The 13,342-nt window shown below is 47.2% G+C and overlaps 1 protein-coding gene across 7 annotated transcripts in view; it reads right to left on the bottom strand.

The window, feature by feature from the left end:
* The window catches only part of ZNRF3 (zinc and ring finger 3), a 176,873-nt gene that overhangs the window by 8,889 nt on the left and 154,642 nt on the right, over nt 1–13,342 (bottom strand). For 6 of the 7 annotated variants that reach the window (XM_032140073.2, XM_058430995.1, XM_058430993.1 and 3 more), the window contains exons 3-7: nt 6,724–6,798; nt 5,863–5,994; nt 4,395–4,505; nt 2,441–2,608; nt 524–626 (exon numbers count right to left, since the gene is read on the bottom strand). In XM_032140073.2, the coding sequence (XP_031995964.1) occupies nt 524–626; nt 2,441–2,608; nt 4,395–4,505; nt 5,863–5,994; nt 6,724–6,798 (589 nt within the window). Of the gene's footprint in view, nt 1–523; nt 627–2,440; nt 2,609–4,394; nt 4,506–5,862; nt 5,995–6,723; nt 6,799–10,810; nt 10,929–13,342 lie in introns of all 7 variants that reach the window. The other variant, XM_058430997.1, reaches the window with a different exon arrangement.

Genomic DNA, 13,342 nt, shown 5'->3' with positions numbered 1-13,342 from the left:
ACCCCACTCCCAACTCCCCACTGCTCTGCCTGACAGGGCACCACAGGAGTCTGCAGAAAAGAATTGGATTCAAAGATGCCAGTGTCCCTCCATCCCTGTTTAATGACACAGTGATGCAGGAGCAACAGCCCAAGCTGGCCTCTGCACACTCATCGTCTCTCGTGGTCCTAGGAACACCCCCACGGTACGGGGCGTGGGCAAACACCATTACTGTCATTGCCACTAAACAGATTGGGGCCTCAGGCCTGGAAGAGGCCAGATGTCTTGCCCGAGGTCAGGAAGCTGCTTAATGTGAAGCCCAAACTTGAACTCAGGGTGATTCTTAATGCCAAGCTCTCCTAAGGGTCGTGCAGACAACCTCCAAAACCCAGGGCTGCCAGGCCTCCAAGTCCAGAGGGCAGTGCCGCGGTGGCTCTGCGTGCTCCCTAGCCTGCGGTGTGTGTCACACTCTAGCTAGGCACTTGGTAAGGACAGCATCCTCTAACTTGACTCTTCAGCAATGGTTGAGGCAGGTGACAGTTACCTATGATGTTGTGCCGACAGTGGGGGCAGGTGTGGTGCTGCAGCAGCCAGGGGTCCACGCACTTCCTGTGAAACCGGTGAGTACAGGGGATGACCCGCAGCTCCTGGGCAGGGAGAGAGGGGACACAGGTCTGCCTTCAGCCTCGCAGGTGTGTCCACCTGCAGAGTCCAGCACAGACCAAGGAGCTCTGCACAGCATGCCAGTGCCCTTCCCCACTCTCCTCCCCACCTCCAATTAGGGCTCAATTCCCTAGAAGCGGGGCCCACCCATGTGTTCTAGGGAGAAGGAAACTGCCAGCAGTCAGCTCCAACCACAGTCCTCAGTGTTAAGAGAGTGGGCACGCACAGAGGCAGGCATCTTTCCTGTAGTTGGAGGAGGGCAAACACACTCAAGCCTCCACCCAGGGAAGGCCGAGGCCTCGTGCTAGTGAGGATGGGAGGCCTAGGGGTATGGAGAGAGGGCCAGGTATACCCCAAGACATTCTGCATCTCTGAGGTGCTGGCTGTCCCTGGGTATCCCAAATAGGCATGAGTAGAAAGGAAGATACCTGGGACTCATGATTGACAGGTGGGGCAGCAAAGGGGCAAAGCTCTGCTATCCCCTCCTTTACTGGATCCTGAACCTCACCATGGGGTATGTGGTTTACAAGAAAAGCAGCCTATCTAGACAGATGGAGTTATTGGGACAGAACCACCTCCAGAGTTCCTAAGCCTAAGCATCTTCCAGATTTGCTCATTTTACTTTGTCTTTCAATTTTCTGACCTGTCTAGCACAGTAATATTCCAGCTCACATCTAACACTGTGCCTGACAGAATGACAAAGGGTCTACGCTGGATCTTCTCATGGAACCTTCATGATCACCTGGAATGCTGGTCAGTGTCAGGCCCATGTCACAAGAAAACAAAGTCACTTGCCCAAGATCACAAAGCTAGAATCCACCCAGGTCAGGATTAGAACGCAGAGTCTGTGTAAGAATCTACTATTCTATTCTGCAAAAATTCCATTTCCATCCAACAGTCTCCGCAGCAGTGGAACATTTTCAGCAAAGGCGCATCAAATGTCTGTAATTCTCAAGTGGTTTGCTCCCTGCCCCCTAAATATGTGTATGTATGCATCTGTCTAGAGAGAGGGAGAGTGAGCAAATGCGGCAAAATGTTCATCGTGGATGATTCTAGGCCCCTGACATATATCGTCTATGGTACTAGTCTTTTCTGAAGGTCTGAAATTTTCTTTCTAAGACAGACAAGGTCTCACTCTGTTGTCCAGGCTGACATGCAGCGGTGTAGTAATAGCTTACTGCAGCCTCAAGTTCCCAGCCTCAAGTGATCCTTCCACCTCAGCCTCCCAAGTAGCTAGGACTACAGGCATGGTTCTAGGCCTAAAATTTTCAAAGAGCTACAAGAAAAAAAAGTGAGGGATGGCCGGGCACGGTGGCTCACACCTGTAATCCCAGCACTTTGGGAGGCCGAGGCGGGCGGATCACAAGGTCAAGAGATCAAGACCATCCTGGCCAGCATGGTGAAACCCTGTCTCTATTAAAAGTACAAAAATTAGCTGGGCGTAGTGGCGCACGCCTATAATCCCAGCTACTTGGGAGGCTGAGGCAGGAGAGTCGCTTGAACCCGGGAGGCAGAGGTTGCAGTAAGCCGGGATTGTGCCACTGCACTCCAGCCTGGCGACAGAGCAAGACTCCATCTCAAAAAAAAAAAAAAAAAGTGAGGGATATAAAATCCCTTGTCTCTTTGTAAGTAAAAACACCCAGTTAAATATCAAGTCAAGTCTCAGAATTTTCAGAAGAGTGACTCTAAAAGTGGATGTGTGTGATGGAACACAGGGCCCTGTCCTTCTAGGTCTTGGGCACCTCTGCTGACCTGCCTATGTTTTCCCCACCCAGGATGGGCCTGCTTCTGCCATTACCTCTCCATCAATGTACTTCTCCAAACAGATGGCACAGTCGGACGTGGAGCTGCTGCTGAGTGTGTCCAGGGCCCCGCAGCTCCCCTCCCGGCGCCCCTTGCTCTTGGAGTTGAACTTTCTGGTTTCCATCTTCTCCAGAGCCTGCACAGCCAGCCTGTTCATGGAATTCTGCATGGCAGAATGTAGTCTGTGTGAGGGGCCGGTACGTATGAAAGTGGCAGTCACCCCAGGGACATGACACACGATTCACTGGGACAGGCAGACAATTCTCTATCACGACAGAACAGACTTTCGAGAAGTCGCTCAAAACTCAGACTGCCATAGCACATATTCTGCAGACGCGTGGGGTGTCCACGACATCAACCTAGGCTTTTCCTAAGTGGCAAGACTAGCAGGGGTCTCTCTGACTTGAAGGCAAGGGTCTCCTCCAATTACTTGGACCTGCTGCCTCCTAACTCTGCCAGACCCTGAGTTATCAACCTGTTCTATGCCATGCGTTCCTCCTCTTTCTGTTGAAGGAGGTGGTGACAGTAAATAGACAATGTGTAAGTGCTTAGCACCTGGCAAATAGGCTGTGCTCAAAAAACACAAGCCATCATCTTGTTGGGGGTGGTCGCTCAACCCTCATGAGACCTTTGGTCATTCTCTTCTCTACAGATTGCCTTCCAGGATCCACCATCTCTCCCCTGAGACATGACCCTGCCATACATTTGGGGGTCCAGATCTCTGCTTATCCTCTCACCACCCTCCACCCCTGAGTTTCTCCTTCCTACAAGCACAAAGTGATGTGGTGGCTGCAGTGCTACAGCAGCTACTGTTAATCAAGCATTGCCCAGAGAGCCTGGTATACGGTGTAGGTGGTCTGGAGTGGGGCCTGAGACCCTGCATTTCTATCAGGCTTCCAGGTGCTACTGTTGCTGCTGGACCACAGATTCTATCTGAGGACCAAGGCTCTAGGGCGCCACTTGCTGCACTGGGGCAGGCAAACACTTCTCAATCATGCCAGAATAGACTTCAGAGAAAGCACTCAAAACTCAGACTGCCACAGCACACATTCTAGACCTGTGGAGTGTTTATAATACTTATTACCATTGACTTAAACACTTCCTTTGGGACAGGCGTGGTGGCTCACGCCTATAATCCCAACATTTTGGGAGGTCAAGGCGGGCGGATCACATGAGGTCAGGAGTTTGAGACCAGCCTGGCCAACATGGTGAAACCCCGTCTCTACTAAAAATACAAAAATTAGCTGGGTGCCTGTGATTTCAGCTACTTGGGAGGCTGAGGCACGAGACTCAGTTGACCCCGGGAGGTGGAGGTTGCAGTGAGCCGAGATCATGCCATTGCACTCCGGCCTGGGTGACAGATCTTGTCTCAAAGAAATAAAAAAATAAACACTTCCTTCGAAACACCTGCTGGAGACATTCCCAATGCTTAGCCTTTGTAGGACTAGCCCTTTTAGAACAGAGAAGGCACTGGGCTGTAAGTTTTGATCTTTTTGTTTTTTTTTGAGACAGGGTCTTACTCTGTTACCCAGGCTGGAATGCAGTGGTGCGATCATAGCTCATTGCAACCTCTGCCCTCCAGGCTCAAGTGATCCTCCCACCTCAGCCCCCCGAGTAGCTGGGACTACAGGTACACGCCACCATGCCAAGCTAATTTTTGTATTTTTGGTAGAGATGGGGTTTTGCCATGTTGACTAGGCTGGTCTTGAACTCGGCCTCCCAAAGTGCTAGGATTACAAGCGTGAGCCATGGTGCCTGGCCTAATTTGCTCTTATTTTTTTTCCATCTTTGCTGTTTCTGGGCCACTGGGAACAGGCTGTGGAGCTCAGAGTCCACAGCTGTGAGGCTCCATGTTGCACCATCAAAAAATAAGGTGACGAGAGTCCTGGTTTTCCCCAGTGTCAGGGCAACAGGGGTTACTGCTCACGGGCTACACACAGAGGCACTACCTGACTGCGTCGCTGCTTCAGCTTGATTTTGACAAGGAGGATGAGGCAGACCAAGGAGACGACGACGAAGAAAGCCAGGAAAATCCCCATGTCAAAGTATTCAGTGGGTTGCTGGAACGGAACACAGACACAGTGAGTCACAGCCTCTCTCCAGCCTGGTAATCGGCACATGGGCTATCTTGGCTTGGTCAGGACAAAGATGGGGTGACCGGGATGAGTTTCCCCTCAATTTGCAGGAAACTCCTGGGGTTCTGCTCACATGCACATGGTGTGCTCCCTAGGCCCATGTAGTGCCTTCGGTGTGGCCCAGGGGGATGCCTGCGGCGATCTCAGCCAGGCCCCCCAAGAGCCAAGGGAACTCTGTTGGTAAAGCCTGGCTCCCCGTGGAATACTGTAAAGTTGGCTGTAACTGGTAAGAAAGGCCCTTCCAAATAAACACAAATAATCACATTTATAGGACAAAAGAGTGAGTGTCATGTTTTGAGGGAACAGTGATTACTAACCATATAATTAATGGTTTACAACAACTCAGAAAATTGTATGCTGCTTCCACAAATATCAGCTTCCACTACAATGAGTCATATTTACCAAAGCGCTTTTTTTTTTTCCCTTTAAAAAGAAGCCAGCAAGTCAGTTCAGCAAACTCCCTCTAGTTTTAGTTCTTACCTTTTCCTCACTGCCTCCTAAAACCTCGCAGCCACCTTATCTGGGACCTCCATTTGGCCAATGGGAATAGAGCTTTGCAAAGTGGAAGCTGCATGGATCTGGCTATGTTGTGCATGGGAAAGAATCATCCTACACTGTGAATGTCCCAATATTTGTGAGGAGGAAATAACACCAATATAGGGCACCAGCCCAAGGTTCCTGGAATTCTTCAGCTTGAGGTTTGAGCAGAAGAGGCTGGTTAAGAGTTAGTGGCCAGTAGTATCTCTTCTACGTACTTAGGAGATGCAGATGCTATTCATTAGCCTTCGAACTCAATCCCAGTTGAAAGCTAACTTTTCCAGACTCAAATTAACTTGGGGAGTTTCAATAACGTAATCTACTCTACAGGAAGAAGGAAATACAAGCCTTTTTTTCTAGTGTCTAAGTCAGATGGAAGAAGGAAGACATGGGAAGCCAGGTGCTGGGTGCCCCATCCCTTCAATTTTCCTCAATTTGCCTTTTAGAGGCAGATGGGATGGAAAAAAAAGGATGAGAGATCGCCAAGAGGGAATGCCAGGTGGAACAGGCCAGAGACATCTTAGCACAAAAGTATCTATTTCTGGCAGGATTTTTCAAATTCACTATAAAGGAACACGAGTAAAATTTCTCCCTGGCCTTGAGTCCAATAGCTGATCTAAGCCTGCAGGAACCTGGGGTATGCCAGCATTTTAGACAGAGATAGGAATGAAAGCCCAAGGGAAATAAAGGGACAGGTAGTAGCAGAGAAGGCCCCGAGCCTGTGCCAAATGGTGCGGAGGCTCACTCGAGGAGGGCGGTGCTGGATCCTTGCTCGAGCCACTTTCTGCTTGTTGACGATGTTCATCAGCTTAATGGCATCTGCACCCTTCACATACACCACCGGCCTCTTCAGCGGGTCTTCAGAGCCCTGGTTCAGCTAAGGAAGACGAGAGGGCTCTGGTTAAAAGGTGTGCTTATTTTAAGAAGCAGTAGAGAGAAAGAAAGGCTGGAGGGAAGGAACATTGAATACCTGTCTAGAATCCTCCAGCTCTTCCAACGTTACAGCCTTGGAGCTCCCAGAAGAGCAAGGCTGAGAATGACACTTGTTTTGGGATGGACTGGGCAAGCGGAAGGCCCAGAAAGGTCTTAGAAAATGCCCCCTGAGCCTGGTGCAGTGGCTTACACCTGTAATCCCAGCACTTTGGGAGGGCGAGGCAGATGGATCACAAGGTCAAAAGTTCAAGACCAGCCTGGCCAACATGGTGAAACCCCATCTCTACTAAAAATACAAAAACTAGCCAGGCGTGGTGGCACGTGCCTATAATCCCAGATACTTGGGAGGCTGAGGCAGGAGAATCGCTTGAACCCGGGAGGTGGAGATTGCAGTGAGCTGAAATCACACCACTGCACTCCAGCCTGGGCGACAGAGCAAGACTCCGTCTCAGGGAAAAAAAAGAAAAAATGCCCTCTGTGCCCCAATTTCCTGGCTCTTAACCTCGCCCAGTACACGTCCCTTGGGAATTATGTCCAAACATGGACACCTAACTTCAGAAGACAAGAGCAAATGCCCTGAGATGAGGGTGACATGACGGGGACAAGCCAAGCTCACTAAAGGAAGTGCCTTTCTCAGGGAGGCTGCAGTGTTGGCATGGCCTGAGGAGCTTACCTGGTCAATAGCTTCTGGGTTTTCAGACACATCAAAGATGACTGCAGTAGCTCCCCGCTGTACTGCTCGCTTGGCCTGCCAGAGTAAAAAACAGCAGGTTGGCCCTCTGGTCCTCTTACCTTTTCAAAGCTGGCCTTGGCAATCAGGCCTGTAATCAAATGCAGAATCTGACAGTTACCAACTTACGTGACTTCAGGGACGTTACCTCACTTTCCTAATCCTCAATTTTCCCATCTATAAAGAAGGGGACTTATGATTCGAGTTAACAATAATATATAGTTTCAAATAGCTAGGAGGAGGACATTCCCAACACAAAGAAGTGATAAATGTTTGAGATAATAGATATGCTAATTACCCTGATCTGATCACTATACCTTATATGTATTGAAATATCGCTATTAACCCCACGAATATGTACAATTATTATCTGTCAATTAAAAAACTTTTTTTTTTTAAAGAGGACAATTTCACCTACCTTGTATGGTAATCGTGAGGTCAGATGACTTATAATAGGGGAAAATACATAAATGATTACTTAACAAACTTTTGTCTTCCTATCCAGCCCAAATACTGAAAACAACCTACACATCAACAACCTGCCCAGTCAGTACAGAGGTATTGGTTTCAGTATTTCCTGTTTCAGAGCCATTGGCAACCAAAGCAAATGCCTTTGGTCCATCTCATGCGGTTCCTTTTTCCTTCCCGTGTCACCCAGTCAGAAGAATATATTGAGTATTTCTGAATGAGTCTCAAAATGGTTAATTTTAATAAGTGCCACAAGCTGAAGACCTCTGGAGACACTGTCGGTGGTGGGAGCTGTGAAAAATAATTGTAAATGGGGTTTTGAAGCAGTTGGCTGCCAGACCTGGCTACACATCAAAAGCCACTTGGGAAGTTTGTAAAGCAGATTTCCTGGCTCAAACCAAAGAGACTGATTGAGCAGGGCTGGAGTCAGGCCCAGGAAGCTGAGTTGTGTATGCTTTCTGGGGGATTCAGATGATTCAACCACTTGGGGAACTACTGATCAGAGGGATGAGATTAGAATGTTTTAGGAACAAATGAGAAGTGACGGGATTCTTTTTGGGGGAGGTGGGGGAAGGATTCCTTTCCATCCCAAAGAACCTTCTAATTCCATGTCCAGCTAAGGGGACAGCAAGGCAGAAGCTGTGGAAAAACAAGACTTAAGATATAGCATGGCTGGAGTTCAAGACCAGTCTAGGCAACATAGCAAGACCCCATATTTTAAAAATAACAGAAAAATTAGCTGGGTGTGGCAGGACATACCTGTAGTCTCAGCTACTCGGGAGGCTGAGGTAGGAGGTTTGATTGAGCCCAAGAGGTAGCGGTTGAGTTGTGATTGCACCACTTCATTCTAGCCTGAGTGACAGAGCAAGACACTGTCTCCACAAAATACATACATACATACATGCATGTCCTGGCTTTTAGGAGCCTGAATCTTGTTAGGGAAGTAAGACACTTCTAATGAGTGTGTATGTATGTATAGAAGGCAAAACCAGCCTTCTATAAGGTAGGCAAATGATGGCTAGTGCTTAGAGATCAACAGAGTTACTATGGGCCACAGTGCTTGAGAAAGAATAAAATTGAAATTCCTTTCCATAGGAATAATCACTCTACATTGATGTGGCGTGAGAAAGCAACATTGCCCAGAACACAGCTAGACCAATAGCTCCACTGGCCCACTAGAGGGCAGTCTCACCCTATAGCTTTTACAACAAACCAATTCCTTGTATTTAGCACCAAACAGTACCAAAAACAACTTCAGTAAAATCTTCAGTATAGTGCAAGTTCCTTGGCAGTTTAAGAAGTTCTGGCACCCTGGACAATCTGTCCTTGTCTTGCAGGGGACCCTTTCTTTTTGAATGGAGATTCAATGCATTGAAACTCTCTGCCGATTGTCCACCACACGCTGTTTCATCACCAGATTGCTAGGCTAGGAGTCAGGAATGAATCCTGGGAGCTATTCCTGCCTCTGCCACTGGCATGCTGCTAACAGTAGACAACTCACTCAATCGCTTTCAGCCTCAGCCTCAGTTTCCCCATCTGTTAAAAAAAAAAAGGCGGTGGGGGATGGCTGGGCATGGTGGCTTATGCCTGTAATCCCAGCACTTTGAGAGGCTTAGGCGGGTGGATCACCTGAGGTCAGGAGTTCCAGACCAGCTGGCCAACATGGTGAAAGCCTATCTTTACTAAAAATGCAAAAAATCAGCTGGATGTGGTGGCATGTGCTTGTACTCCCAGCTACTTGGGAGGCTGAGGTAGGAGAATCGCTTGAGCCTGGGAGGTAGAGGTTGCAGTGAGCCGAGATCACGCCATGGCACTCCAGCCTGGGCGACAGAGTGAGTGAGACTCTGTCTCAAAAAAAAAGGGGGGGAAGGGGGTGCAGGGAGGCTGCCTATGTTATTATGACTAGGGTCCCTTCTAAATTCCCAGCCTTGGCCACTCGAATGAGAAGCAGCAGGCTATCAGAGCAACTCGGAACTGCACTGGCCCTGTCACCCTCCTCCAGGAAGAGAGGATGCTGATGACACAGCTGAAAAGTGTGAGGCCAGGGTGGCATCACTTTCCTCCATCATAGAGCTATCTATCTTTCTATCAGAGATGGGCTTTCACTCTGTCACCTGGGCTGGAGTGGTGCAATCACAGCTCACTGCAGCCTCAAACTCCTGGGCTCGAATGATCCTCCTGCCTCAGCCTCCTGAGTAGCTGGGACTGCAGGTGCATGCTACCATGCCAGGCTAATTTTTTTTTTTTTTGGTAGAGACAAGGTCTCACTATGTTGTCCAGGTTGGTCTTGAGCTCCTGGGCTCAAGTGATCCTCCCATTCCGGCCTCCCAAAGTGCTGAGATTACAGGCATGAGCCACCATGCTGGCTATCCATAGAGCTCTTTAGGGACACAGACTCCTCTGCCAGAGGCCAACAGCTCATGGATGCCAGAGTTAATATAATTGTAAGTAGATGCTGGTGTTTTCCGCTTAGGTGGCATCTTAGGCTTTTTCATAAATTCCTTCTCCAGACATAGAAGGGCCCTGAGGAAAAGCACTAAAAATAAGGAAATAAACAGGCCCTCTCATTCCTTTATTTGGCTTTCATTCCACAATCAAGCACATCAAACAGCACCCTCGGGGAATGTGCAATTCAGATAAGTCCAGATCAGGAGCGCGGTACCTGTGCGCTTTGATGCAGGTGCACCTGGAGAGTCTAATGGCCTCAGGATGAAAGGCTACAGGATCTGGGGTAGGGAATGCCTTCCCAGGAGAGACATGCCTCAGGGAAGCCATTTAGCCACGTCGCCTTCTTAAAGTTCAGGCTTCCCTGCTCCGCCCGGAACATGGAGGTCTCAAGGACTCAGAGGTTCCGGATGAAGCATGATCCATTTGAGAGACACAAAAGACGTTTTTCACAAAATCTAGGACATGGTGATATGTTTCCTGGTTTTTACAGTGAAGAGGGCAGGTCAGTAATAAAGCAGCTGGTTGTAGTTGCACGGGCCTGTAATCCCAGCTACTTGGGAGGCTGAGGCGGGAGTATCACTTGAGCCCAGGGGTTTGAATCTGTCTCTCTCTCTCTCTCTCTCTATATATATATATATGGTGCTTAAATTCCATTTACAGCTTGACTTCCAACACAACCAGGCAAAGGCACGGGATCTAAGGACACATCTTGTTTGAGAAAAATGCTTCATTCGCACAGGTGATCTACTTTTAAAATAATATTTAATGTAAACTACTATTAAAATCAGTTTGTATTTCCTGCACACACCAGGACTGGACAGGAGGGGAGCCAAGCTAAGATCCTATAGGGAACTTGCCTGTCAGAAGCCAGCTTAGGATTTAAAATAGGCCATGAATAACCCATATTTAGAAAAAGACACTTTTATTATACTGTTCTGAAAGGAAATTTAAAAAATACAGGCCAGGTGCAGGGGCTCATGCCTGTAATCTCAGCGCTTTTGGAGGTTGAGGCAGGAGGATTACTTGAAGCCAGGAGTTCAAGACTAGCCTGGGCAATATAGTGAGACCGTCTCCACAAAAAAGTTAAAAACTAGCCAGGCATGGTGGCGTTCACCTGTAGTCCCAGCTCCTCGGGAGGCTGAGGTAGATTGCTTGAGCCCAGGAGGTTGAAGCTGTAGTGAGCCATGATTGTGCCACTGCACTCCAGCCTGGGCGACAGGGCGAGACCCTGTCTTAAAAAAAAAAAAAAAACAGAATATTACTTGGTCATTCTTTGCCCCCTGCCCATATTTTCAGTTTAAAAATTGATGAGGCACATTCCTTGAACCAATCACTCTCATAGATCATTCACCATTTTAATTACTCAAGTGTAGACCGAATATTATTTCAAAACAAACCTAGACCCTAGTTAGGAGTTCACAGTCTTGTGGCCACCAGAAATCCTATCTTTAGGATCTTTAAGTCACATACTTAACGTCCAAAACTCTGAAGCTGGGGCTCTTTCAAAGAAAGGATGGGAAAGATGCAGGCTGGTGGATATGGTTGCATGAAAGTCACCAGTAAACTGGGCTGTAGCTGAAGAGGGCCGTTATCCCTAAACTGTGCACAGCCTGGAGTGCAAGATTAAGAGGAGGGTGTGACCGCAGAACACAGGTTGGAAGTTTTGGCAAGGCCTCCCAAAAGCAGCCAAAGGCCTTGTCTTGCTGCCCTCTGTGTGCCCTTCCCCTCATCCCTACCCACAAGGGTATCTTCACATCCTTCATCACCTTTGCTACTTCCATCCTTGCTCAGGCCAGGGCAGGCTGGCACCAGCCAGCAGGTGACCGGAAACCCAGTGCAGAGTGCTGAATGAAAGATTGCCACGGTCCTTTATTTACCTTCCCAGGGCTGCTGGACCCGAGACTAGATAATGTCTGTAGCCATTGAGACAAGTAGCAAAAGAGCAAACACTTGCGCCCTTAAAATAAGTTTGCAAAGTACAAAATTCCAGCCTCTAGAAGACAGGGCCCTACTGTGGTTGGCACTTACCACTCCTATGGTTATTCAATAAATGTTTATTATAAATGAAAGCAAGCCTGCCTGGTACCATACTCGGGTTACTACTGGTAAAAAGAAAGTGCTCCCTGACTGTGAATGTGATGTGGTTTTCTCATAAGGAAGTGCTTTTACTAGTAAGATTGAGTCTAGAATGTTCCAGTGCAAATGTACCAGTTATGATGAGAATTGTCCCATCACCACTTTGTGGGTGGGAAAACGTGAAGCCTAGAGCCCGCCACTTACCAGGAATTCCACTCAGGAATGGATCTGGCATTCTCCCCAGTGTGTGTAGTTATACCCAGACTTGGTTTGGGGCTTGGCCCTACCCCCATCCCTATTCCCTGGAGTCTCTGGGGCACGGATTCCACTTTCACCTGTTTACCTGTTCCTCTGTCAAGCTCTTGGATGTGGTACCCCTAGTGCCTACCCTTTATTGCAGGAAAACTTTGACAGAATACAGTCTTAATAGGAAATAACCCAAACGATTACTAAAAATCTCATTTGTCCCACATTCCTGACCATAAGCTAACCAAGGAAGTTGGACTGTTAGCGCTAATATGAAGACATGTCTTCAACCTCTTACAGGAAGTTGCAGACATATGGGGGCCCCAAACAGACTTTTTTGCCTCTACTGAATACAATTTTGCCTTCTGGCTTTTTTTCTTTATCATAAGCTTCTAAGTTATTAAAAATTCTTTGTAAATATTTTAAATGGCTGTGATTTTTTTTTCCTATATGCTACACATGTATTTCTGATATTTGGGTTGTTCCAGTTTTTAAAATTATAATTAATACTACATCGAATAAATATTGGTTTTCATTTCTAGTTTCCAGAGGACATATGCCCTGTGCCAAAGAATATAAAGATTATGAAGAATCTCAATAAAATCCACATCAAATTTTAATGCCCCTCCTTATATACCCACCCAACTCTCATTTACCTGCATAAATGACAAGATAGATAGACTGGCACAAGCAATACAGGCAAATTTGTCAACAGATTTAATTTCTGGGTTAGGTGGCCTGTTGATGAGCTGGGTGGAAGGGAGAAAGAGGTGAGTTTGAGAGTAACTCTCTAGATGATGATACTTCACATGCAGAAAGACACTTCAGAGTCAACTATAATGAGTTGATCATATTAATACTAATATTACTAATCCTTCAAGGTCAAGTTCCTGTGTAACCTTTTCCATAAAACTAATGGTGCTTCTCCTTAGCCAAACGACAGATAAGATACCTCTCTGAGCTCTAATATCTCAGGGTTTCTCTTCTGTTGTTTACCACTTCTGTAATACATTTTCCCTGAAAATACGATCATCTTTAGAGTTTTTGCTATTTATAAGGGTAATATGTGCATGATGTGAACAATTCAAAATAACTCAGAAATTGAAAGCAAAAAATAACTCATCTGTTACCCCGTATATCCCAGCATTTTAACATAACGGTGTGGTTTATATCCTCCAATGTTTTTTTAACCCATATATTGGCAAGAATAAAATGCATATGTGTTACAGACACCAAAATGTAGTTAAAAATATGCTGGATGAGTACCTATAATCCCAGCTACTTGGGAGGCTGAAGAGGGAGGATTGCTTGAGCCCAGGAGCTT

Source organism: Hylobates moloch, unplaced genomic scaffold, assembly GCF_009828535.3.
Source record: "Hylobates moloch isolate HMO894 unplaced genomic scaffold, HMol_V3 SCAFFOLD_19, whole genome shotgun sequence".
In the NCBI taxonomy this organism is placed as follows: domain Eukaryota; kingdom Metazoa; phylum Chordata; class Mammalia; order Primates; family Hylobatidae; genus Hylobates; species Hylobates moloch.
This window is presented reverse-complemented; position numbering and strand designations above follow the sequence as displayed.